Source organism: Hippocampus guttulatus, chromosome 6 (genome assembly GCF_054856545.1).
Source record: "Hippocampus guttulatus isolate MCC_2025c chromosome 6, RoL_Hgut_1.0, whole genome shotgun sequence".
NCBI lineage: Eukaryota > Metazoa > Chordata > Actinopteri > Syngnathiformes > Syngnathidae > Hippocampus > Hippocampus guttulatus.
Window position 1 is genome coordinate 22,311,302 of NC_141266.1, and position 24,096 is coordinate 22,335,397.

The 24,096-nt window shown below is 46.3% G+C and overlaps 4 protein-coding genes and 1 long non-coding RNA gene across 6 annotated transcripts; 1 reads left to right on the forward strand and 4 right to left on the reverse strand.

Moving 5' to 3' along the window:
- Positions 1-744: 744 nt before the first annotated feature.
- On the reverse strand, positions 745-1,804 carry LOC147204187 (uncharacterized). The gene is made up of 4 exons (XR_015101057.1): positions 1,655-1,804; positions 1,381-1,438; positions 1,108-1,243; positions 745-1,037 (listed from the first exon to the last, which is right to left on the reverse strand). It is a non-coding gene; the product is annotated as an uncharacterized LOC147204187 (long non-coding RNA).
- Positions 1,805-6,624: 4,820 nt separating this feature from the next.
- On the reverse strand, positions 6,625-9,835 carry LOC147204188 (uncharacterized). Its single transcript, XM_086114045.1, has 5 exons — positions 9,753-9,835; positions 9,348-9,411; positions 9,118-9,262; positions 8,351-8,617; positions 6,625-8,290 (listed from the first exon to the last, which is right to left on the reverse strand). The coding sequence occupies exons 2-5, from the start codon at positions 9,388-9,390 to the stop codon at positions 6,721-6,723; spliced, it is 2,025 nt and encodes a 674-aa protein (XP_085970171.1). The 5' UTR covers positions 9,391-9,411; positions 9,753-9,835; the 3' UTR covers positions 6,625-6,720.
- Positions 9,836-10,045: 210 nt separating this feature from the next.
- LOC147204189 (uncharacterized) lies at positions 10,046-13,593 on the reverse strand. 2 transcript variants are annotated; one of them, XM_086113547.1, is made up of 5 exons: positions 13,496-13,593; positions 13,283-13,347; positions 12,807-12,960; positions 11,431-11,718; positions 10,046-10,770 (listed from the first exon to the last, which is right to left on the reverse strand). In XM_086113547.1, exons 2-5 carry the CDS (start codon positions 13,323-13,325, stop codon positions 10,425-10,427), a joined length of 831 nt encoding a protein of 276 aa, XP_085969673.1. In that variant the 5' UTR covers positions 13,326-13,347; positions 13,496-13,593; the 3' UTR covers positions 10,046-10,424. The 2 variants fall into 2 exon arrangements, with proteins under 2 accessions (XP_085969673.1, XP_085969671.1); XM_086113545.1 differs by lacking the exon at positions 13,496-13,593 and having other exon boundaries at positions 13,283-13,403.
- A 4,519-nt stretch (positions 13,594-18,112) lies between these two features.
- On the reverse strand, positions 18,113-19,789 carry apoa4b.2 (apolipoprotein A-IV b, tandem duplicate 2). The gene is made up of 4 exons (XM_086113821.1): positions 19,511-19,789; positions 19,363-19,413; positions 18,777-18,927; positions 18,113-18,699 (listed from the first exon to the last, which is right to left on the reverse strand). Exons 2-4 carry the CDS (start codon positions 19,400-19,402, stop codon positions 18,126-18,128), a joined length of 765 nt encoding a protein of 254 aa, XP_085969947.1. The 5' UTR covers positions 19,403-19,413; positions 19,511-19,789; the 3' UTR covers positions 18,113-18,125.
- A 1,139-nt stretch (positions 19,790-20,928) lies between these two features.
- Positions 20,929-23,410, forward strand: LOC147204191 (uncharacterized). Its single transcript, XM_086113820.1, has 4 exons — positions 20,929-21,289; positions 21,382-21,423; positions 21,800-21,950; positions 22,692-23,410. Exons 1-4 carry the CDS (start codon positions 21,244-21,246, stop codon positions 23,254-23,256), a joined length of 804 nt encoding a protein of 267 aa, XP_085969946.1. The 5' UTR covers positions 20,929-21,243; the 3' UTR covers positions 23,257-23,410.
- Positions 23,411-24,096: the final 686 nt, after the last annotated feature.

Consider the following 24,096-nt stretch of genomic DNA (forward strand, 5'->3'; position numbering starts at 1 on the left):
ACACCCCCATTAACCTCCTTCATGACTTTCATGATGCAAACTGCTAAAGGCGCAGCTTTTGACCATGTTACAAATGCACCCCCCCCCACCCCGTATCTTTTCCCTCACTTTATCATTTATAAAAAATGTTTAAAAAAATTAAGTAATTTTATTTATGTGCGAAAAGTTCTTCAAACAGTCTAAGCACAATTGCTGATGAGCCCTCCTTGGATCTGCAGTGCTAGCCATCTTAGCCAAGCTAAGAAAGCTAACATTTGCAAACTGCCGAGGGTTGGGGGGGGGGGGGCATTTATAATTCATCACCTTCCTAAAATAATGGCAAGTGTCTTATGGGGACAAAAAGGATTCTTTTGGTGAAATCATCTCGTGTGGCCAGCGGGTGTTCATCCATTTGACCCTTTGAATTGAATTTGTCACACATGAACACAATGTGTTCAATAAATTGGTTCAGATTGTTTGTTTTGGATCACCAAGTGGTTCGTGCAAGTCAACCGATTACGGGACCGGTCGCGTACGTATTCATGAGCGTTTTCTTTGTTCTACATTTCTGTTGATAGACTTCCGTCGCATGCGTTTTATGTTCATTTTATTGATTTATTTTTGGGGCGGGGCTAGAAAAGCACCAATTGAGAAGACTAATGTGACATTTCATGAGCAACGTAGCGACGTCTTGATGTCAAAGATGCACACTGTACAACTCATCGTTTTATTTTGGGCCCAAATACTGCAATGATGGAGCGGAAACACCGGAATTGTTCATTTATTTCACATAGTCAAGACACATTTGACCACTTAGTCCACATTTCAAATGGCAACACTGAATGTGCATATTTCAACAAAGCCTTTTAAATGTCATCAATGTAAGGTGTGTGCCCATAAACAACGTACACTTAGAGCAGACCAAGAGTAATATGAGCTTTTTTTTTTTTTTTTTTTTTTCTAGAAGAGCAGAATACGATGATGTCGAGCTTCGGGCGAGGGTTGCACACTGGAAGCGAAGGTCCTACTTAGAGCCAAAGCTTTCCTTAAACCATTTCCTGTTTGAGCAGAAATGCACAAATGAGCATTTTCAAGCAGTGTGTGTGTGTTTTCTCATTGAGAGCGTACTTGACGTCGTTGGCCCATTGGCTGTTGCTAATGTTGTCGAAGGACTCCTTGGTGTTGTCCGCCATGTTTCTAAACATTTGGGCCACCTGCCCTCCGTACCTGCTCAACTGGTCTTCAAAGCTCTCCCCTTGAGCATCTGCGTTGGTGCATGAATGAATGATGTTGGGAAAAAAAAATTATTTAGTTGGCTGTAAACAAACAATCATAATCATTTTGGGAGAAAAAAAAACAAAAAAAGTCACATTGAGACATCGCACTGAACTCAATACTGACCTGCGTAGGCGATTAGAGCCAGCAGGAGCACGGCGACTGCGAGGTAAAGTTTCATTGTCTGAGTGGAAGGAGAGGTGAGGATTCCTTAAAAATTGTACACCCTTTTGGAAAATGATTTAAGATTCACAGTTTTAAAAAATTTAATGTAAAGTTCTTAAAAGTGGGCAAAACAACACAAAACAAAACACCCCCCCCCTCAAATCAAAATTTAAACGACCAAAAAAAAAACCCCCACAAAAAAAAAAGAAGCAGCACACTTGAAACTTTCTCCTACCTGTTGTTGGTCTTGTTGTGGAGGAAACTGCTGTGTTTGTGTGTGTGTGTGTGTGTGTGTGTGTGCATCTCTCTTTATATATGCCTGCTAGCTTGCACTAATGTGACGCACGCTGGACTCAAAAAGCCCACGTGGTACCCCCCCCCCCCACCTTTTATCTTTATCGAGCGTGTCGCCGCTGCAATATCAGGAGCTGAGATTCCAAAACATGGGGGGGGGGGGGGGTCTCTTTTCAAATTAAAACAACAATGCTCAGTTATATGGCAAGGTCGAAAGAAAAAAAAATATTGGCGTCAGTTTGCAAATTGCGTCAGATTTTTCTTCAGATGTTTCTAATATTTTGAAGGCGGATTGAGCAAAGTATGAGAAACATCAGGCGTCACTAAAAAAACAAACAAAAGCATTTTCACCAAAGATACCCCAAAGTACTGTATATATGATCCCAAAGCATTTTGTCATTCAAAACGTCTCAGGCGACCGAAATGATGGATTTCAGATGATTTGATCTTTGGAGCATAAAAAAACAAAAAACAAAAAAACAAGTGCTAACATTCTGTCATGTAAAAATATCAATAATTCATTTTCTACTTGCCATTTTCTTACATGTCTGACTCACTGATGCTTAGCTCCTTTTTTTTTTTTTTTTAAAGTACATACTGTATAGGGTATGGCAAACAACTCCTTTCATTGGACGCTTACGTTGAGCGGCTAGCCGTGACCAATCTGATCAGTTCTTAACTTGCAGCACTGCCGATAACAAAATAAGACTTTTCTCCAGCTCAACTTGTTTACCGTGCAGCCCCCCAAATCAATGCCACAACAATCCTCACCTGCCCGTCGGACCTCCAGTGGAATCTTTCGTCACGCTGCTGTCGGGCCGTCAAGAAGCCGGATGGCCAATGGTGGCTACTCCTCCATTAACATGCCACCTTTTGAAAGAACTCGGCATTTGAGCGGCATCTTAATTAAGGTATTAAAGAACAAAAATATGATGTGAGTAGGGGACGGTTGTCGGATTCGGATGAATCTGCTCATGGTAAATTGCAAATTGACAGCGATTCACTGGACGTTATGAAAATTTGAAACCCAGAGTGAAAAATCCTACCCGCCTCCCCCCAAAGTTAGCTGATACCGCTCCTGAACATTGTCCCAGGTCGGCACCTGCTGGTCCAGATTGTCGGCGTGGATCTGCTCCTGCCGACCCAGAATTTTGTCCTAAACCTTGTTTCGATACACAAACTCAGTAACGGGAACCGATCCCGAAAGACCTTGGTCGTAAACCAGCCTTCGAGAACATAACCACACTCAAATTAGTCTTCGCGGAATGAACGTGGGGGTGCCAAAGCCAACAAACTGAATGCACAATGACAGGAGCTGAGATTTGTACCCGGTTCGTCCGGAACCGTGAGAGACCGATTTGAATTGTGACTAATTAAACCCGGCCAAGATGCGCGATTGCGATTGTTTTCCCGCCCTCGCTAACACGGAGGGTTAAAGATTTGTCCGTGTTGTGTCAGCGGCGGCTCGCAGCTTCGGGTAGCCCAGTATTGATCGGCGTGGGTGGACATGGCCCGGGCACTCAAAGGAAAAACAGCTTATTCATTCGAGGACCCGTTCTATTCCACAAGCCATGTTTGAAGCTAAAGGGGTGTTCACACGGCAAGATTTGGTCCAGTGCTACGACGGGGCTGCCCCAGTAGAGCGTTCACACGTGCAAATTAGCTCCGGCGTAGCCCCGGAAAACAGCTTACACCGGACCAAATTTGACCACCTCAGGGAGGTGGTTTAAAAATTTGCTCCAGAGCAAATGCTCGTTAGCGAAGCAGCACCGGTGTAAATTTGCACGTGTGAACGCAACTGGGTTAAATTTGCTCCAGAGCAAATGCTTGTGAAGAGTTTACGTACGGCGAGAATGCGTTGCTTTCGCGCTCTGTCGGACTTCCGTCATGTGTTTGTTTAATAACGACACAAGACGTTGCTGGTAACCTCTTTCCTTTTGTAGAAGACTGGACTGTCTCGGAGTTGTTTGTATAGTTTGTCCATTTGTTGTGTGTTCACAACCCCCCGCTCCCCATATAATTTATTTTGTGATTTCCTCTCTTGATTTTCTGTTTGGCGCATTACGTGTTTGCTTTTCTGAGTGTCATTGAAGTCATCGTTGATTTACGTTTTCGGGGGCGGTCACTCTCGAGCAGAAGGCACGGAGACCGAGAAGGAGAAGGACGTGCCTGTCCAGTAGTTGCTTGAGTTGTGTATACGTTTTAAAAAGAACCAACACGACAGCTCATTTGTTTTCTGTCATTTTGCCCCACTGCAGAAACTGCCTTGTGAACGCAAGTGGGGCTGCACCGACGCTGTGCCGGTGCAGACACGCTCAGCGGCTTTGTACGTGTGAACGCTCCACACAATTTGCTGCGGTGCAAAATATATTGCAACAAAATACATCGGTGCAGCGCCGGAGCAAATGTGTGCCGTGTGAACACCCCTATATTGGCAGCGCCGAGTGGTCTGAGTGCCCACGGCGGATGGCGCACTCTGGACTCAGCAAACACATGGCAACCTTCAGAAGTAGCCGCCCCCCTTTTTGTTGACGTCAAGCAGAAAGCTGAGTTCATTCACTCCGTTTGCTTGCTTCTCCTTAGACTTTTAGCCCAAATGTCGTGGGTTTGATTGGATTTGATTTTCCACCCCGAGCGAGTCAAACGCGGCATCAAAAACTGCGTGAGCTCTCGCCCAGAGAAGCCAGCGGCGTCTTTGTCTGGCCTTTGCTTTGCACGGTTGAGTTTGCATCTTTAGATGTCGAGACCAACTGTGTTAACTGAAAAAAGCTTGATAAACATCTGAGCCTTTCAGGACGGTTCTTCGAGACCAGGGGTGGGCAAACTTTTTGGCTCGGGGGCCGCATTGACTTTTAAAATTTGACAGAAGGGCCAGGTCAGCCTGTGTTCTGCAACTTCAAGTCAGTGCGCCACCTGGCGGTGAAATGTCTGTCATTACAAGTCCAAATGAAATGAATGCAATCATTCACATCGAAACTTAATTGTCGACCAACCTTCGGCGGGCCGGATTAAAAAGGCCAACGGGCCGGATCTGGCCCGCGGGCCGTAGTTTGCCCACCGGTGTTCTAGACCCAATCATGACACCAGTTTCTGATTTGCCTGTGGAATATTCCAATAGTGGTGTTTATTTTGATCATTCCTCACACTTTGAAAGGGATCGATGGCATTTCAATCAAGAAATTGATTTGGTACCATCGCTGCATTATCTTGTGCTATTGCAACATACTAAACATAAATATATATATCTATATAAGTTTTGTGGCTGGATTGCACCATAAGAGATCCGTTTAGGTGTGGGTCAGAGTGGTGTTCATTGGTCAGTGAGATGTGAAGATCCAAGTCACTGCCGATTGCATAATACGCCGTTTAAAGGAGCTTCTTGGCTGCTCCTTTGGACCCAAAGTCGAATCATGCATTTGATTTGTGATTACAGTTGTACGTTCAGTGTTCTGATGGCATCACACATGGAGGTCCAAAGTTTGACCGCGTGGGAATAGAGTACACATTCACCATTCGGATGATATTCTTCACCCACCACCTGCTTTTTGTTGATATTTTTCAAATTAGGAGCCCTCGTTCTTTCATGAACATCCTTTTTTTTTTTTTAACTCATTCGCTGCCAGTATTTTTAAAACCATTTCCCACGACACTTTTTGAAGTCGCTAGGACAGGCTGGTTAAATGGTATCAGGTGTCGTAATAATGGACCCTTTCTGCAAGTTTGTGTACACACACAAATATGTGTCTGTGTAGGTATGTGTTCAGTATTTTTTTTAAATGCTAGATTAATGTCATTTGTTTCTTTTTCATTTTTGTTGAAACCGTGTCTGTTTGGTTTGGTTTTGGAGGGATCGAGTGGGGAGGGCTATCATGCAAGTTTTTTTGTAGTATTTTCACCTCTGAGACAAAAAAAAAAATCCAGCAAGTCCAGTCACCTACATTCTGATGTTCCTTGTTTCGGTTAAAAAAAAAAATGGCACCAAAGGGATTGGATTGCCTCACTTTTTGTTCCACAGACGTTCCCCTTTTTTTCCTTTTTTGTAAGAGAGGAAATAAACCAGACTAACCTTATTGTGCCGTCTGAATTTAGTTAATTCTTGAACCCCCCCCCCCCCCTCCTCCCCACCGCTTTGCAAATGCAAGGAAGTCTGCCATCGTTGCACTTTTAACTGCTTTCACACCGGCGAGCCTTTCAAGTGGCCATTTTGTCTGGCTCAGATGAAAAGGCCCAAGCGCAGCCCCTTTTTGGTCCTCGACCAATTCATCGCCATCTCCTTTGTGTACTTCGCCCGCGTGCATGTAAGATCCATTCTCCAAGAACTGTAGGAGGCCCGGCGCGTGAAAGAGCGTGTCCGACTCAGCAATAACAAGATCACGCAAATGCTGCCAGAGGAGGAGGGAAGGGATGCAATTCTCAAATCTCTGCATTTTTTTTCTTGTTTTGTTCTTTTTTGAAGGGGTTACTATCAGTTGAACACCTGTTAATTTCCAGGGATTCTTTTTTTTTTTTTTTTTTTTTTTTTTAAGGAATGTTATCCTAGCACAGATGGAGCAGTCATGCTGAGGGGACATGCCGTCAATTTAGTGCACTTTGTTTTGTTTTGTTTGAGTTCTTTTAGAAACCTACTTGTACTCATTTTACTTTCAAAGTTTTTCCAAATCTTCTGTGAATGTGTTTCACTGTTGTCAGTGTACATTCTTTTAGTCATTTTGGTCAGCTACTTTCGTTTTCTCTGGTCGAAGATAAGATAAAAACAACTTTATTTGTCTCACAATTGAGAATTTCCCAAATTTGCTTCTGAATGTTGTTCACTTTTGTGTTTGAAAATGCTTGTAGGCATTGTGTCTTTAGAAATAAAACTGCCTTGCCCATGGAAATGTCGTTGAGGTGCCCCAACACACCAGCCGCAGGTTTGCATAAGGGGTTTATTGAAACTGCAGACTTGAATTTCAGTGCAGCATGTCAGACAGACCTACTCAGTCAGTGTTGAAGGTGGCCGTCCGCCTCTCACTGAACAGTCAAGACCAACACCGTGCCGTGCGTCTCTTCCTCCTGGCCCCGATCTGATATCTGGTCCAGATGCCTGACCTGGTTCTGCCACTGCTGGCCCAGGACTTCATCGTGGATCTGCCCCTGCTGGCCCAGGCTTCCATCTTGGTTCTGCCGCTGCTGGCCCGGGACTCCATGGTGGTTCTGCCGCTGCTGGCCCAGGACTCCATGGTGGTTCTGCCGCTGCTGGCCCAGGACTCCATGGTGGTTCTGCCGCTGCTGGCCCAGGGCTCCATCTTGGCTCTGCCGCTGCTGGCCCAGGACTTCATCTTGGTTCTGCCGCTGCTGGCCCAGGACTCCATGGTGGTTCTGCCGCTGCTGGCCCAGGACTCCATGGTGGGTCTGCCCCTGCTGGCGCAGGACTCCATGGTTGTTCTGCCACTGCTGGCCCGGGACTCCATGGTGAGTCTGCCGCTGCTGGCCCAGGACTTCATCTTGGTTCTGCCCCTGCTGGCCCAGGACTCTATGGTGAGTCTGCCGCTGCTGGCCCAGGACTTCATCTTGGTTCTGCCCCTGCTGGCCCAGGACTCTATGGTGGTTCTGCCGCTGCTGGCCCAGGACTCCATCTTGGCTCTGCCGCTGCTGGCCCAGGACTTCATCTTGGTTCTGCCCCTGCTGGCCCAGGCTTCCATCTTGGTTCTGCCGCTGCTGGCCCAGGACTCCATGGTGGTTCTGCCGCTGCTGGCCCAGGACTCCATCTTGGCTCTGCCGCTGCTGGCCCAGGACTTCATCTTGGTTCTGCCGCTGCTGGCCCAGGACTCCATGGTGGTTCTGCCGCTGCTGGCCCAGGACTCCATCTTGGTTCTGCCGCTGCTGGCCCAGGACTCCATGGTGAGTCTGCCCCTGCTGGCCCAGGACTCCATCTTGGTTCTGTCCCTGCTGGCCCAGGACTCCATGGTGGTTCTGCCGCTGCTGGCCCAGGACTCCATGGTGGGTCTGCCCCTGCTGGCGCAGGGCTCCATGGTTGTTCTGCCACTGCTGGCCCAGGCTTCCATCTTGGTTCTGCCGCTGCTGGCCCAGGACTTCATCTTGGTTTTGTCGCTGTTGGCCCGGGACTCCATGGTGAGTCTGCCCCATCTGGCCCAGGACTCCATCTTGGGTCTGCCGCTGCTGGCTCGGGACTACATCATGGGTCTGCCCCTGCTGGCCCAGGACTCCATGGTGGGTCTGCCGTTGCTGGCCCAGGACTCCATCTTGGTTCTGCCGCTGCTGGCCCAGGACTTCATCTTGGTTCTGCTGCCGCTGATCCAGGACTCTATGGTTGTTCTGCCACTGCTGGCCCTGACTTCCATCTTGGTTCTGCCGCTGCTGGCCCAGGACTCCATGGTGGTTCTGCCGCTGCTGGCCCAGGACTCCATCTTGGCTCTGCCGCTGCTGGCCCAGGACTTCATCTTGGTTCTGCCGCTGCTGGCCCAGGACTCCATGGTGAGTCTGCCCCTGCTTCCTCTGGGAGGTGGGGTTGCCGGTTTGCTGGACTAAGGACTCCCCCATGTCCGGGTTTTGGGAGTTCTGTTGCTCGTTCAGGTATCTGGACATGAAGCTCGTTTAAAAGTTGAAAACTTTTTGAGCGACCTCTCATTCGGCATACTTGCGGATGTCTTGGATGTCGCTGTCTAGGAGGTCCCTCAGCACAGTGGTGAAGGCTCTGATGTCACTTTGCAAATCATGGAAGTCCGGCTGCCCCATGCTCTTGGTCTGCTGCCTCATGGACTGGATGCCATGCTCCTTGGCGTTGAGCATGTCCCCATTCAGTCTGGTGACCAGGCGCTGCAAGTCTCGGTCGGAGCTCAGCTGGCCCGTGGAAACGTTGTCTATGTATGTCGTCAGCTGGTACATACTGGCAGTGATCAATGTGCTGTGAGCAGGTGACACAAGGTCGCGCATGACAAGGTGACCCTGAGCTTTTCATTCACGAGCACAGACAACTGGTAACTCTTGCAAAAGAGATTGTAAAGTTTTTAACCTGTTTAGAGGTCGACAAAGACATGAACTAACAACCACTTCTACAGTCCATTGAGATCAAATACATCACAATCAGTACATTTGACATTTGTCAATTTTACTGTAATTACGTTGTAATCACTAGCTAATTAACTACCTCCACAAATAGCAATAGGGACATTACCCTGCCACAAATAGCGAAACTCCACTTTACCAAAATGGCTGTAATTGCTGATAGACACCACGAGATGGCAGCTCAGCACTTTTTTCTATTAGACATGGCTATGGGTGAACTAAATGAAGCTTCTCCCCTCACTTGAACATAATTTCCTGGCCAAGCGCTGGCACCAAACTGATTTTGTTTTTCTGAAGACCGCCCCAGCTCTCATCCGTGATGGTGCATGTCGGACCTACTCAAACTTTGTGCCGAAATCCGGGATCTGCACATCCCCTTTGTCTATGTCACACAGCTTCACAAAATGCTGCCAAAACTGGTCCACGGCCTCCTCCCATTTGCTCACGGGGGCGTCAACCTGCTGCACCACGCGGGCACTGCAGCCTGAGTTGGGGAGAATACGAATGTACACCATCCACTTAGTTCCTCTCGTTTCCTGCTGTACAGTACTGTACTGACAAACACGTACCAGTGAGGACTGCCAGGGAAAAAATGAATGCTGAAGCCCTCATGCTCGCTGCCGACAGTTCCACCTGGAAAGTGCAAGAAAATTAGTTCATTGCAGCTCACTTTGGCCGAGACATCCTAGACAATGCTAGGGCACATATTTGGTAGATAAACAACCCTTATCAATCATATTCACATCAATAGAGAATTTTAGATAATTCACTGAACATGTTTTGGGAATGTGGGAGAAATCCAAATCTGGCAAACTCCGCACATTCCAACTTGGTACCTCAGAACTGCAAGATGTGCTAATGGCCAGGCCAGCCTGTTGCCTCACATCAATACAAAAAAAAAAGTTGTGCGATGGAAAATTCAAATGTAATTTGTTTTTGTTTGTTTGGGGGGTTTTTTGGCATTCTCATCTCACCTGAAGCAATGGAGCCTCCTTTGTTTTTCCCGTGGTTGCTCGTCACTTATATAAGCTGCTGCTTATCAGTATTGTTGGACAAGGGTGGGTGGGGGTGGGCGGATTGGGTGATCCTCAGATGACCTGTTATACACCCCCACACCCGCCCAAAAAAATACAAGTAAACACCTCTATTATTATTATTATTGGTATTTTTAATTTTAAATCCCATTGTGTCTTCTAATTTGTGAGGTGTATCTTATCTCTTTCCTGTCTGGTGTGGAGAAGAAGAAAAAAAAAAGCAAACACAATACTTTGGTGTTTTCTGACTTCTTTATTAACTGGCAACAGAAAGCAGCAGCGTGACGTCCAACGGGACCGCTTGATGGGTTACAAGCTACAAGAAGCAAGGCAGCGCTACCTAGTGGCTGATTGTTATTATCGCATCCAGCTATGAGAGTCTGCAGTTGGGGGTGGGGGGTGTTACTTGAAGTGAAAGGCTCGAAACGAAAAGCATTTTGGTGCATCGGAGTAAGGCCCACTCGGTGAATGTTTATTTACAAGCAAACAAACTGAAGTGAAGAACACCGGAGCGCAACAAAGTGACGGTGGAACTCAGTAACTCTCAACTTCCTTCTTCTCCCTCCCAGGTCTGTCATACCGCCTCCCAGCTTCCCTTCCAAGTGTCAGCCATTAAGCCGAGGCGGTCTCCTTGACCGACTCCACGATGGTGTCGAACTTCTCGCGGATCTGTTCGGTGAGCGGGGCGAAGAGCTTGGTCAGCTCGTCGATCTTGCCCTCCAGGGAGATGCGCATCTCCTCGGCGGCGGCCTCCAGCTGGGTTCTGAGGCCCTCGGCCTGGCTCTCCAGCTGCTGGCCCAGACCTTCGGCCTGGGTCCTCAGTACGGTGGAGAGGTCGGACATCTTCTGGGAGGCGGCGTCGCCGGCCTGCTGGACGAAGGGCTCCACCTGCTGCCTCACGCTGTCCAGGTTCTGGGAGGTGCGTGACTGGAACTCACCCAGGTAGGTGGTTACTATGCTGTGAAGGAAGACATGTCGAGTTACACTTGTGAACATCTGACGTGGGGTACATGAAAAATGTATCTGAGCCGAGATGCGTGCAGCCACGAGATTAAATCTAATTAAGCCAATTCAAGAAGAAAAAAAATTCCGTGTGACTCTCACTACATCTTGTGTCTATAAAATGTACTAAAACTATCGTAATATTTGCAATGTATTTATTTGGTGTTGCTGTACCTCAGTACAGAAGAAGGTGAGTCTTTTTTTTTTTACCTGATTGCACAATATATTACTTAGTGACCATTGACAAATTTACTGTCTCTCTAATTTAAAAACCTAAAACTAATACTAAAACTGATACAAAATAGACGTATTTTCAAAAAAATAAAATCAACTATAAATACAAAACTATTGAAAGCTATTTTTTTTTCTTAAATGTCAGAGTGATTTTCTTCCCAGATCAGCCAAATTGTGAAAGTAGTCGGCGGCCGACAATCATAGAAACCAGCGGTGGTGACAATGTCAGATGTGAAACCCGACAGCAAATTCTTCCCTGATCCCGGCCGATAAATGTAAAATACCGTCAATGGGCCGCAGATTTGAGCACGTTTGGGTGGTTGTAAAAATCGGTCGGTGATGTTCCAAAACATCTTGGTGTGTAGCCTGGCTTTCAACTCACTTGCGGATGTCCTCAGTGTCCTTGCTGAGGCGCTTCCTCAGCTTGTTGGTGTAGGCGTTGATACGGCCTCGCACGTCGCCCGAGTTGGTCTCCGCCATGGTCTTGAGCTCGGCCAGGTAGGTGCCGCTGCGCTCCTTGGCGTCCAGCATGTCCTTCTGAAGCCGGCTGGCCAGCAGCTGCATGTCGGTGCTCAGCTGGCTGGTGGAGGCGGTGGCGTAGGGGCTCAGCTTGGCCTGGATGTCGTCTTTGTACGTCTTCAGCTCAGCCATGGTGTCCGTGATCAGCGTGCTGCCAAACGAGAGAAAACGGGCCTGTTCACAAGATGAATCCAATTCCTTTCGATGCGATTGGAGTACAGATTGATTTTAAAGTAGAACAATTTGAGTTGGATCCATTCAGTGGGATTACGTGCATTGAGGTAGATGCATCTATGTAAATATATATATATATATATATATGTTTATAAAACACAACCCCCACCACTCTACATTATTGTACTTTATACAAAGTACTATAATTAATATGAAATGGAAGTTTAAAAAAAAAAAAGATTTCGCCTCTCCTTCTAATCTTCACCTTGGCCACCAGAGGTCAGTATATTAATGCGCATATATTTAATGGTGGAACACAAAGCTCTGTCAATGATATTTTTTTAAATCTAGTCTGTCTGCAGTTCTGTTGCTTAAATTGTTAGCAGTACGGCAAGAACAATGCTAGTTTTGCTAGCCCGTCTATCTCGCGCGTTTAGCATTGTGCGTCAGCATTAGACTTTTGCAAGGCAAAATTATGCTGTTTGAGTCAATACACACCATGTAGTTTTTGTTCAATGTTTCTAGTCAACAGTCTACTGAGATGTATAAGTGGTTTCAAGCCGGCACAGTTGGCATCTTTTTTGGAAGAGTGGTTTGCCGGCGTGTAATTCAAGCCAGTATGCTAATGAATGCTCTCAATGAGCCTCATGTCGAGGTGGTTGCTTTGTGATGAATAGTTTAACCACTCAAGACAGCCATTTACCATGGTTTGGTGATTTGTTTACATGTTTGACGCATGCTGTTGATGCGTGTCCAGTTTAAGTGCTCTGCTGCCATCTTGTGTTATCTGTACAAAATCACAAACCCATTTTGAAGGGGTTTGAGTGAGGGATGAGGGGGGCACTTCAATTATTCATGGGGTTTCACTCTTTGCGGCAAATTGTCAGGGTTAACTGGACTTGTTCGACACATTGTTTCTATTCAGTAATTACTAGTTAATAAGCTAGTAACACTATATTAGATTCCCAATACTTCACATTGAATAAAATGCACTATTGAGAGAGTTAAGGGTACGCTTTACCGGTGAAGCCCACTTCCTCAGTGGCGCTACAACAAGGGACTTACTCAAGCTCCCGGTTGAGCTGCGAAGTCTTGATGGTCTGCAGGACTCCATCGGCCTTCTGGTTCAGATCGGAGACGTACTGCCAAAAGCGGTCCACGGTCTCCACCCAGCGGTCCGGGGTGGCGTCGGCCTGGCGCACCACACGGCCGTGGCAGCCTGGCACGGACATGTCAATAATATACATATTAGTGATTCCAAAGCACATGAGTGTGCCACCAGACATCACCATCGTGCATCGTGGGAAATTATCCAACCTTTTTAGTTACTCCAAATAATGTATCTTTGGTCATGTGGGCGACGTATAGTGAAAGGTAGAACAATGATTTGAGGGAAGATCCCCGTTACTTCAGTCTACTGTGACATCTTGTTTGGAAATTTGTATCGTGCAAAATACGTGTGCATTGGCTTGGTCAAAGTTTGGAATCGCTAACTGCAATGTAGTCAATGAAAAGGCCATTAAAAAAAAAAAAAAACTTACCAGTGAGGACTGCCAGGGCGAGGACGAGAGCTACAGTCTTCATGGTCAGTTGCAGACAGAAACACCTGGAAAGGGGCACCAAAAAAACAACTTTATGATGAGTCATAGACCATAACATACCAAATTTTTACCGGAGTTGATGGGTTTTTTTTGTTTTTTTTTACCACCGCCCCTCCCCCTCTCCTACTTTCCCCCCCTCCCCCCCGGTCTCACCTGAAACGGTCGAGGTTCCTCCGTGTCGAGCCCGGCGTGACTGGCAGCCTTTTATAGGCTACTGCCGTGCTTGCATGGGGGTGGGCGGGGGATGTTCCTCACGCGTTCACAACCCCCCCCCCCAGCAAACCAGTCCCCCTCCCGCTCTTCCACGACGCCGCGGCGCGTCCGAAGTTCTCGACCCGCGTGCGCGCGTCCGTTCCTCATACGCACTGTTTGCGCAACGTTGGAGAACAAGCTTGAAGCTTTCGCGTGCAATATGCGAGGAAAAAAAAGAAATCACCTTGTACCTTAGTTTTATTAACGCCTTCTTTAAATTCAATTAAATCCCATCATTGTAATTATAGTTTTTTTTTTTAACCGACCTAGTTTAAAGTAAATGTTTTATGTATTCAGCTATGATGAGCGGTGCCAGTTTAATTTCTGATTTGCAAGTGCACTATCGTGTGCTTTTTCACTCATTCGTTTGTATTTGGCAACCGGAGAGGAAATAAATACATCGGAAGTTTTTAAGGAAAAGTGGAAATGTCATCGTGGTAATTCACGAAGTTTTCACTTCATAGCCTGAGGAAGGCGCGAGGATCAGTGACAATCCACGAGGTTGAACATTGTGACGAAAATGACAATGAGAGCGTTTTCCCCTTTTGCGGCTGTGGATGCCGTTATCGTAATTCAATCGAATGCCTGGATGTCATTTCCGTGTTTTGATTATATTTGACGGCACCTCCGTTCACCAGCAGCATTGGCAACAACCCTGGAGATGAACTGAAATTGGTTTGGTTCACAAAAAATTCAAGTCAAGAACAAAAGGAGTGTGATAATGTCGGGCAGGCAAGGGGGCAGAAAATGCCTTTTTGTGCCGACGACCTTAAAACACTTCCAAAGAGATTTGTTTTGTTTTTTTCCTTGCATCATGCTGAAGCCAGGACTCTCTTCGCATGAGATGACAATGAATCACCCGGACAAAAACGGTGTCGCATCAAAATACCTCGTGACCTTTGTCATGACTTTTAAATGACGCTGGTCCTTATTGATGCCGCTTGTGCAGCTGAATTTCAATTCAAAAAAGAGAAACGCAGACAGTCGATTGACTGCTAAGTGAAAACTTCCTGATGCCCCCCCCCCCACCCTCCAAAAAATGTTGTTGATCACAGCTTACAGCTCTCAAAAGGAAGAATTCGAATGATTTTAATTGTTGAAATGTGGTCAGAATTGGCCTGGTGGAATTTATTGTTTCTATTTTCTCATTGAACATGTCATCTTTTGCTAGAGTATCAATACGAAATCATAACATGTACGCATTTTTTAAAAAAGTTGCGTAATAAATATCAGGGCACTTTTTCCCCTTTATCTCATCATACTCGTGCTTAACTCGTTCCGCTCTAACGTCTCGTCTTGCCTTGTCAATCAAATTTCGCATACGGAATCCCGAAATGCTCTTCTTCACCACTCTGACACACTTGCAACCTTGCTGATTTAATTTTTAGATGAAGATATTGTGCTTTCCTGCAGACGGGTCCCAGGATCATTTGCCCCCCCCCCCCCTCACCCCCCATTTTACCACCTTAGCAGGTGTTGCATCTCCACGACGTTTGTCCCGCATCCTCAAGTGACCACATGTGAAGCGAAATAGCAAATGACAGCAGGATGTCAAGTCAGCCCTTTCCTTGGGCTTTCTCGTGCAAATGCCACCGCCGGCACCTTCGCAGTCTGGCACCAACACACACACACACAAAACCCCCCTGCCTCCTTCAATCTCACTTTGGGGTCTGCAGGGGAGGGCACGCGCAATTGTTTTGCTTGATCACTTGTCAAATGCAAGAAGTTAGCACAATAAGACTGAGGTCTTTGTCAAACTTTTTTTTTTTTTTTTTTTTTTCCAGTTCTGGTGGGGCGACTTTGATTCGACAGTGCAGTTGACGCCGCTGGAGGCACAATGCTCTCCGGGAACAGCAAAATGCCCCAATGTGCATGTGTCCTCATTGCAAAGTGACACAGAGATGACCGTGTGTGTGTGTCATGCGTCACACGTGTCGTGGTCCTTTGCCCTTTGGGACTTTGAGATACTTTTGGACAGAAATAAAGATTAGTGGAGTTGGCTCGCTCGGGTAATTAGCACCGAGTCATGATAACACATGATAACCCAGCCTGACACCCTGGAGTGGGTAACTGTTACCTACTCACGAGTGACACCCCCCCCCCCCCCCGGCCCGGCCCGCCCCCACCCCCAAAAAGCTCACGTTTTCTAGGTTGTAAACACGGCACCTTGAGATTTGCTGTTGCTTTTGAAACACTCCCGACTGTGCGGTGTTGAGGTTTCCTCGATTGAATTGTTGACATGGATTCGTTGTTTCATGTTATTGTGATTTTTCTCACAGAGGAATTGAAACAAAAACTCTTTTGTAAGACCGAACGGGGGAAGGAAGAGGAAGTGAGAGTGAGGTACTACAGTAAAAGGCCTGACAAAGTGAAAAACAACAAAGTCGGGAGGGTGGCGGGGAGTGTGTCAAGGGCCGTCTGAGCTAACGTCGGATGACGTTGCCCCCCAGCCGTTCCATTTCGGACGAGTCAGCCAGGTTATTAGCGGCCAGACATCAGCCGGTTTTTTCCTGGATGTCGACACAAAATGGCTGTCGCAATTGAGCAAAATTGTCAAAACAATCCCCTGGTCACACACTGTTATGTGCATGCCACACCAGTTGGTGGCAGTGTGGCTTGTAAAGTGGCTTGTTCGAAATTGCCTTTCTTCGTCTGCGTGCATGATAGATAAATATTAGAAAACATTTTGCTATTATATGACCAAATAGAAATAAATTGTTGTTTATTATTTATATTATTATTTATTGATTTATAAATTAATAAATACTAAATATTTGATCAAACATACCCAGATATGATAATATATTTAAAAAAATACATGAAAAAATTATTTTATAATTTTAAAAAGAAAAATCTTTAAAATATTGAGCAATGATACGAGAGCAGTGGATAATTTGAAAGACATAATGGTTATCTTCACCAGGCTCCGACTGCACAAAATAAACAAAAATACAAATGAGAAAATTAGACAAAAAAGTTTTTTTTAAATTTTTTTTTATGAAGACACTGAATTAAAAAAAAAAAAAATACCATCCTAGCATGCAAAATTTCCGACATGTAAGATTGTACGAAATTAACTGTAGACGTGTTATTGACCATTTTCATCACTGTGTTTTCAGGCTACCAAATGCTGAACTGAGAGCGAAAAATGATCCCTCTGATCAGTTTCCATTTTCTTCCTTTTTTTTTTTTTTTTTGGGCACGTAGTCCCTATGAATGTGAGGGTCCATTTTTCAAAACAGCACATCATGCACGACGGTGCAGAACATATTGCTCCAGGGACAAGAAGGAAGTACAGTACGTTGCCCTTTGGAAACACCGTTGGATGTCATGGTGTGCTGTTTGGCATTTTGGTCACACAAATGGCGACATATTGTCCTTTTGGGTGTCATTTCAGTTCTATGCACTTGTCCAAACTTTTCATTGTTTCGGTACCGACTTACGCAGCTGACTGTTCTATACAAGGAGCTAAAGAGCAAAATTCCCAACAGGTGTTTGAGCCACGCATATCGAATGAAAACGTTCACTTTCAAAGGACAACGGATACCCCGAAGAAAACGACAGGGTTAAGGGTTAACTTTGTACAGCAACAGCTGGAAGCAGAAGAGTGGAATGTTGTTTGCCACTGTGTAGCGCAGCGTGGGCGCAATCCGCCAGCAGGGATGGTGGCACACAAAAACACTTGCAACAGGATGTTTTTTTGTTTTTTGAACTTCCAGTAACCCAACATGTTCCGTCCAGTCCCTTCGCTGTGTCGCAAGTCTGACACGCACAAGGCCTGAACACGCCAGCCTTCGACAGCTTACCAGAAAACAGCTTCCCAGGAGCTTGGGACTCATTATGAAATGTTTGCGTTTCACTCACATTCAGTTGATTTGTTCGCCGATCGCGAGTGAAAACCTTTCAGCGACCTCCGTGATTTGAGGTCATTTTGGTAACGATTGAACTTTTGCCCCCTCAGTCCATAAGGTTGAGTGCTGTACTTTTTTGGCAAGTTGCAACTTGGCCGTCCTCTGTTTGAATAGCAAATGAGATGTTTGCATCGTGTGGTGTTCTGGGGGGAAAGAAAAAAAAGATCAGCGAGTAATAGTTTAGTCTTTTTGTTTCTGCTTGCTTGTTTACAGGCTACTTCCTAGTTTGTGGGGGCGCAGTACAATGTTACCGATGGGCAGCCTTGTTTATTCAGGGGTGGGCTGGCTGTACAATTCACACCAGAGGAATTAGTATTTGGATCTGAACCAAAAATAACAGATTCCTTGGTTGAAGTTTTGAGCCCACGTGCATCCCAACAATGATGGTCCCAATACAAGGCAAGGCAGTAAGTCACATGTCAGCTTTTTTTTTTTAGAAGGGCTTTATTTTGACAGTAATGGAAGACTGCGTGGTCCAGACCAACACCGAGTACGACTGTAACCCATGAACATTTTCAGATACCGACGAGCGCGTGTTGCCCCTCTGTTGACCGACTTGGCATCCTCCTGAGAGGGCTGCGTACTTGTGAAAATAGTTTGTTGTTGATTCGGCGGCAGACTTAGTTGGTTTTCACGAAGGACTCGTAGAGGGCAAGCAGACGAGCCTGGAGGTCCTGGGTGTAGGGGTTCAGGGTATCCCTCAGCTCTGTGATGTAAGGGGAGGCCAGGTCTCTCATCTGCTGGGCTCTCTGGTTCAGCTCGGTCTGCAGCTTCTCAGCCATCGGGGACACGGTCTCCTTGAAGGTGTTCAGGTGCTGGTCCACCTTCTGCATCAGGTCACCCGTGTGGGGCTCCAGCTGGGCCTGAAGATCAGCGACGGTCTGATCCAGGTTGGCCTTGAGCTCCTCGCTCCTCCTCACGAGTTCGGTCTTCATGGTCTCGGCATCCATGGCGAGAAGTTGGTTGAGCTCTGATTGGATCAGCGCCATTCTTTCCTGGATCTGGACCTTCACGTTGTTGGCGTAGGGCTCCACCTTCTCGCGGACGCTGTTCAGCTCCTGGGTCACGCGCTCCTGCAGCGTATCGGCCTCGGCGCTCACCTTGGCAATCAGTTCCTTGGCCGCGGGGGGGAGCTGGTCGTGCAGGGTGACGGCATACTGGTTGGCCATGTCAGTGCCGTCAGCCAGTCGGGCGCTGGAGGAAAGCGGGACACAGAGCCGTGAAACCACACCGTTTGCTTCGGAGGTTCGCGGAAGGGCCTTGAGGCGTACCTAAAGTCCTGTCCCAATTGAGACTTCTTGATCATCTGGATCGTGTCGTCGGCGGTCTGAGTGACCTTGGCGACGTAGTCCCAGAAGGCGTCAGTCATCACCTCCAGCTGGGGCTTGGGCGCATCAGCGTAGAAGAGGTTGGCGTTGCAGCCTGGAGCGTGGACGGAGAGCAAGCGACACTTATTTTTTGCTTCAACGAGCCACCGAAATTCTACAAACGGAACTCCAGCTCAGAGTTTGGCAAACACGGTTGGCCTGACTTAATGCAGGGCCCAAATTGAAGATATGAAATACGTTTGGCTTTTTCTTTGGCTTTTTTGAGGTTTTCTTCGAAAGGAAGACAAGCCCAAACAAGCTGTGTTGAGAAAAGCACACTGTGGAGCTTTAATGTTGCCCCCCCCCCCCAAAAAAAAGAATCACGTAGCCCACCCAAACCGTTCCTCCTCCAGAGAAAACTTTGACTTTAAGGTCACTCGAAAGAAAATTCATCCCTTGATCCAATTCCAACTCAGCCCCCCCCCCCCCGATCATCCTTCTCTGAAAGCCAAATGCTTTGTCCTCTGCGAATGGGTCACTCTGTACTCACCGGTAAAAACCGCCAGGACCAGGACAGCGAGGACCTTCATGGTTGTTGGATCTAGAGTGACAAAATACAGCGGTTACGTGAGCGATGCCCAGCTGGGAGGATGATGGAGCCGACGACGACGACCCTCGGAGGGTTTGCTCTTTCTTACCTGTGAGAGTGTCTGCCAGTTAAAACTCTGCAGTGCTTCTGCTCAACCGATGTGCCGCCGCCGCTTTTATAGCAAAGCGAACACTAATAATCCCAAAGTCCAGGCCGCATGTGCCTTGCTGTCACTCACTATCTCCGCTGATGTCCTAAGCAAAAGCACGCATCCTGAGGGCATAACCCTATTCAGAACGTGTCACTAGATTTCATGTTCTTTCTCATGATTTTCAACTCCAAACCAACCTTTTATCTGGAGCTTCTGATGCATAGCTGATTAGATAGCGGCAAAAAACAAAAAAGAAAAAGAAGGGAAAGAAAAAAAAGCCTCACACTCTCCCATTGGTGTTCGCCCTGCCTGCTCACCTCGCATACCTTCAGTTTCTGGGTCAAAGTTCCCATGATAGCCGCCATGAGTCAGTCTGACCAAGGGTCAGTAGACTGTGCCATCGTCAGCCCTCTTCAGGTGTTGGCCTTCAATCTAAAATGACGTCAGAACCAAACATGGAGCCACTGGGGGGGGGGTCTTAGATGTGGACGTCTCCGTAATGCCTGACTTACCACAAAGTCAAAGTCGCGCTGCCGATGATGTGCGTTTTAGCATCATCGCCATTTTTGTCTTTGATTCCCTACTCGAATACTTTTTGGTCAATTTGGTGGAGATGCAGAGTTGCGTGTCATCGGCATAGCGGTGGAAATTGAAACCATGGTAGCGTATGATGTGACCAAGGGGAGGCATGTAAAGGAGAAAGAGGAGGGGGGCAAGCACCAAGCCTTGGGGGACACCCCTGGGGAATGGGGCTGTGTTGGACTGAGATGTATTAATGATCATGAACTGGTGGCGGTCAGTGAGGTGTGATTTGAACCGGGAGGGAGCAGTGCCGGCGATGGTCAGGGAGCACTCAAAAGACAGTTTTGTTTTTTTTTGTAAATGCTTGTAGGTGTTGTGTGTGTGTGTGTGTGAGAAGCACGTTGAATTGCCTTGTGTATGAGAACTGCTCCAGAAATGAAGCTGCAATGCTTGGCATCGCCTTGCCTTGCATTGAAGACGCGCGACTCTAAATTTGGACTGGCGAGTAAAAACGAGTGCTTCAGCGTTGCTCAAAAGTCACTCAGTGGCGCCACCTGGAGAGTTAGAAAAATATAAGTTTCAACAAGCAACATGAAATGGAGTGGACATGTCTAGAATGACGCTCAAAAAAAGCTTTCAAAGTTGAATAGGAAGTCGGACATTTTGCTTTGAAGCTACCATTTAGGACTTGCCCAAAATGGGGCCCCAATTACAAGTTGGGGACAACAGATAGAAGGGCGATGCCAAATTGAGAAGCTTTTTTTGCATGGTTGGATCATGGTGTCAAAGTGTGATACTCGTTTCCAAGATTGTCCCCACCCCCTTTTTTTCTCTTATCCTGACGACGTAATCAGTAAAAGACACACCTAGCGTGGCCTTGTTACAAAGTCCAGCAGTACCATCTTCCCATGTTTGTCCGGTGTTATCGGGACGCCAGTGGCGGCATGAACACTCACCGCAGGATGTCCTCACTACTTTTCAGAAAGCAGTTGTCACTACTCCGACGTGAAAGCATACAAAAAACTAGCTCAGGTCCGTCTTTAAACTCGTTTTCACATCGCATTGTTAGCTAGCCGAAGTCACGTGATGCGTTTGTGACAACACGGCAGGGACTCCTGGACTTCGCCTTCTTGAGTGTTACACTTCTTCGATATAAATAGGCACCGCAGATGCAGTCAACCAGAACACAGTCCCCAAAGAGACACAAAAGAGCAGGTGAGGATTTAGCACACTGTCTAATTGAAGAGAAGTATAAATGTGTTGACATTTTTTGAACTTCAACCAAAATCTCATTGTGTTTCCCGCAGTCATGAGGGTCTATGTTTTGTTCGCTTTGGCGCTAGTTTCTGGTAAGTCGCAACCTCCAAACTGAAAGCACAATGTTTGAGCCACTTTAAAAAATAAATAAATTATATCTGTTGGTAAAACTATCAGCATGCAACTCAAATCCACAGTTACTGTTTCGTGATACTGGTATCATGTGCAAAATATTGTTTGTTGTAGAAAAAATGGCTCAAAATCCTAATTTTTAATTCATTGTATAACCTTGTATGTATGTATTTTTTTTTCTTCAGGTATGCAAATATAAGTAGCCACAAATTGGATATTCGTAGTTGTGGTATTGTGATACTGGTGATTTTGTGTGGCAGTGATTTTCCAAGTGATCTGATCCCAGTGATCTGTAATCAGTATCCCAATAACCCCCTTTGGTCCCCCTCCCAATAGGCTGCAATGCCAACTTCTTCCATGCCGACGCACCCAAGCCACAGATGGAGGCTCTGACCGATGCTTTCTGGGACTACATCGCAGAGGCCAGTAAACTTGCCGACGACACCCTGGAGATGGTGATGAAGTCGGACTTTGGAGCTGAAGTCAAGTAAGTTGCTCCAATAATCCACTTTATGAAAGGATCCAACAGTTTGTGTCATTAATGGTACAAACAGAATAAGCGATGACTATAGCCAATTGTAAAAAAACAGAAAGTGAGTGTATTTTTAAGTTGTTCGTTATATGAACATTTTTTTTGATGTATTTGTTACATTGTCCAATTTTTTAAAAATGCTTTCATTCATGACTTCAGAGAGACAACATTTATCATAGGCATTGGAGTCATTTTTGTGTTGTGACGCTCGGGATTGCCAACACTTGGATGCATATCACACATCGGTCTTAGCATCATTGCTGTATCATGATACCATTAATGCCTTACGCTATTGCCATAAATGCTGTATCATGATATCATAGGTCTCTTCGATTAAATATTTTATCTAATGAAGTCTTGTCTGTGGCATCCGTACCGCACCCTGATACAGTTGATATCATTAGACATGCGCCATAGGCCATATTCCTGTATCATGATACTGTCAATATTACGGGTTACATACTGTGACCTTTGGCGCCCTTGCTTGTGCCGTGTTACTGTTGATGTAATTGGACATTTACGTCATTGGCACAATGGTCGTATCTTGATATCACGGGTTCCATATTGTGACACTTTATTAAATCCCTCGAATGCGGGCTAGCATATTGATTTTGGCACCGTTGCTGTATCGTGATCGCATTGCTCTGGTGAGGCTGACTCAAGTCTGTGATTTGATCATCTGGCCCGCCTTTGTAGCGCTCACTTGGCGGAAACCGCCGACGTGGCCAGCAGATACGCCAGTAACCTGAACGAGAAGCTTCCCTTGGCCGCCCAGGGCCTGATGGCCAAGATCAGCGCCGAGGCCGACGTCCTGAAAAACGTGCTGAGCCAGGACCTGAGCGCGGTCAGCGAGAAGTTTGATCTGTTATCCGACAGCGTGAAGTCCCAGATCAAGGAGAAGGTGAATCAGTTGAAGCAGGAGCTGACCGCTTACGCCGACGGTGTCGATGCGCACAAGCTGAGAGCCACCCTGCAGCAGCACAGCAAGGGGCTGATAAGCGGCCTGATGCGTAGCATCAGCAATGTGGAGCGCAATCTGGATCCCTTCACCAAGGAAATGCTGCAGCAGGTTGACCAGCACCTGACGGCCTTGCAGCACAACATCAGCCCCGTGGCCCAGAGGGTGCAGCAAGACCTTTACGAGGGAAGCAGAGAGGTGCACCGCGTGGTGGCCCCCTACGCTGAAGACCTGAAGGAGAAGCTGGACCATTTTGCTGCGGACCTCCAGGAACACCTCAAGGCCTTAGTCAACAGTAACTAACTCGAGCTCAAGAGATTCTCCTTGAAATGTCGCTAAAATCCAAATTCTATTTATTCCCTAGCTCAATTGATTGACAAATATTTATTGTTTTTAACTTTGTTGCTGTTCTCGATTTTCTTAATATGGAAAATAAACACCATTTTTATCAAACAAACTGGTTTGTTGTCTTCTTTTTAACAAACATCTCTTCAAGACTTCCAATACACCGACACTTGATGCATATTTTTTTGGGTTGTTTTGAAAGAAATTATACTTGGTGATACTGTTCATGATATCGTTGATATCATGTGCAAAACATCAATACCCGGAGAAAGATATGGAAACTCTGAGACGATAACAAATTGCCGTGTATCCGTTGCTGTATCGTGATATTGTTGATCATACAAACAATGCATTCATGCATTCATTGTAGACAAGTGGCAAGTCATATATGTATACAGTATATACTGTATATATACATACAGTATATATATATATTTTTTTAACTGCTAAAAAAAATAAAGGTAACACTTATCACAATGTGTGATATAAATGTAAATTTTAAAAAATGATATCATGGGTAAAATCTGATGACTAAATGCATGTGCAAATGAAACCAGATGCATTTGAGTATCTGCTGTATTCTACGACGTCTCGTGTTATTTTCTCGTCTCTGTGAGTTGTGAGGATGCTTTGTTCCCAGCAGGCCCTGCAGTCATATTTTGACTCTGCGCTCCGTCCTTGTCCCAACATGTCCCAATGACACAACAGCGAGCTGTGTCTGCCCTTCCGGCCACAGGTACAACATTGTTGGTTTTCTCCGGCGTGTCGCGACAAGTTGGAATTCACAAACGCACCAAT

Excerpts from the sequence above, each read along its gene's own strand:
- LOC147204191 (XM_086113820.1), top strand. The coding sequence starts at position 21,244 with ATGCAGTCAACCAGAACACAGTCCCCAAAGAGACACAAAAGAGCAG. Across the intron at positions 21,424-21,799 it reads CGCTTTGGCGCTAGTTTCTG|GCTGCAATGCCAACTTCTTC; the intron begins GTAAGTCGCAAC and ends CCCTCCCAATAG. Across the intron at positions 21,951-22,691 it reads GACTTTGGAGCTGAAGTCAA|CGCTCACTTGGCGGAAACCG; the intron begins GTAAGTTGCTCC and ends CCGCCTTTGTAG.
- LOC147204189 (XM_086113545.1), bottom strand. The coding sequence starts at position 13,400 with ATGTTATGGTCTATGACTCATCATAAAGTTGTTTTTTTGGTGCCCCTT. Across the intron at positions 11,719-12,806 it reads CAGCTCAACCGGGAGCTTGA|CACGCTGATCACGGACACCA; the intron begins GTAAGTCCCTTG and ends CTCGTTTGGCAG. Across the intron at positions 10,771-11,430 it reads GACACTGAGGACATCCGCAA|CATAGTAACCACCTACCTGG; the intron begins GTGAGTTGAAAG and ends CTTCCTTCACAG.
- apoa4b.2 (XM_086113821.1), bottom strand. The coding sequence starts at position 19,402 with ATGAAGGTCCTCGCTGTCCTGGTCCTGGCGGTTTTTACCG. Across the intron at positions 18,928-19,362 it reads GGTCCTGGCGGTTTTTACCG|GCTGCAACGCCAACCTCTTC; the intron begins GTGAGTACAGAG and ends TCCACGCTCCAG. Across the intron at positions 18,700-18,776 it reads CAATTGGGACAGGACTTTAG|CGCCCGACTGGCTGACGGCA; the intron begins GTACGCCTCAAG and ends GCTTTCCTCCAG.
- LOC147204188 (XM_086114045.1), bottom strand. The coding sequence starts at position 9,390 with ATGAGGGCTTCAGCATTCATTTTTTCCCTGGCAGTCCTCACTG. Across the intron at positions 9,263-9,347 it reads TTCCCTGGCAGTCCTCACTG|GCTGCAGTGCCCGCGTGGTG; the intron begins GTACGTGTTTGT and ends TCCCCAACTCAG. Across the intron at positions 8,291-8,350 it reads GACATCCAAGACATCCGCAA|ATACCTGAACGAGCAACAGA; the intron begins GTATGCCGAATG and ends CTTCATGTCCAG.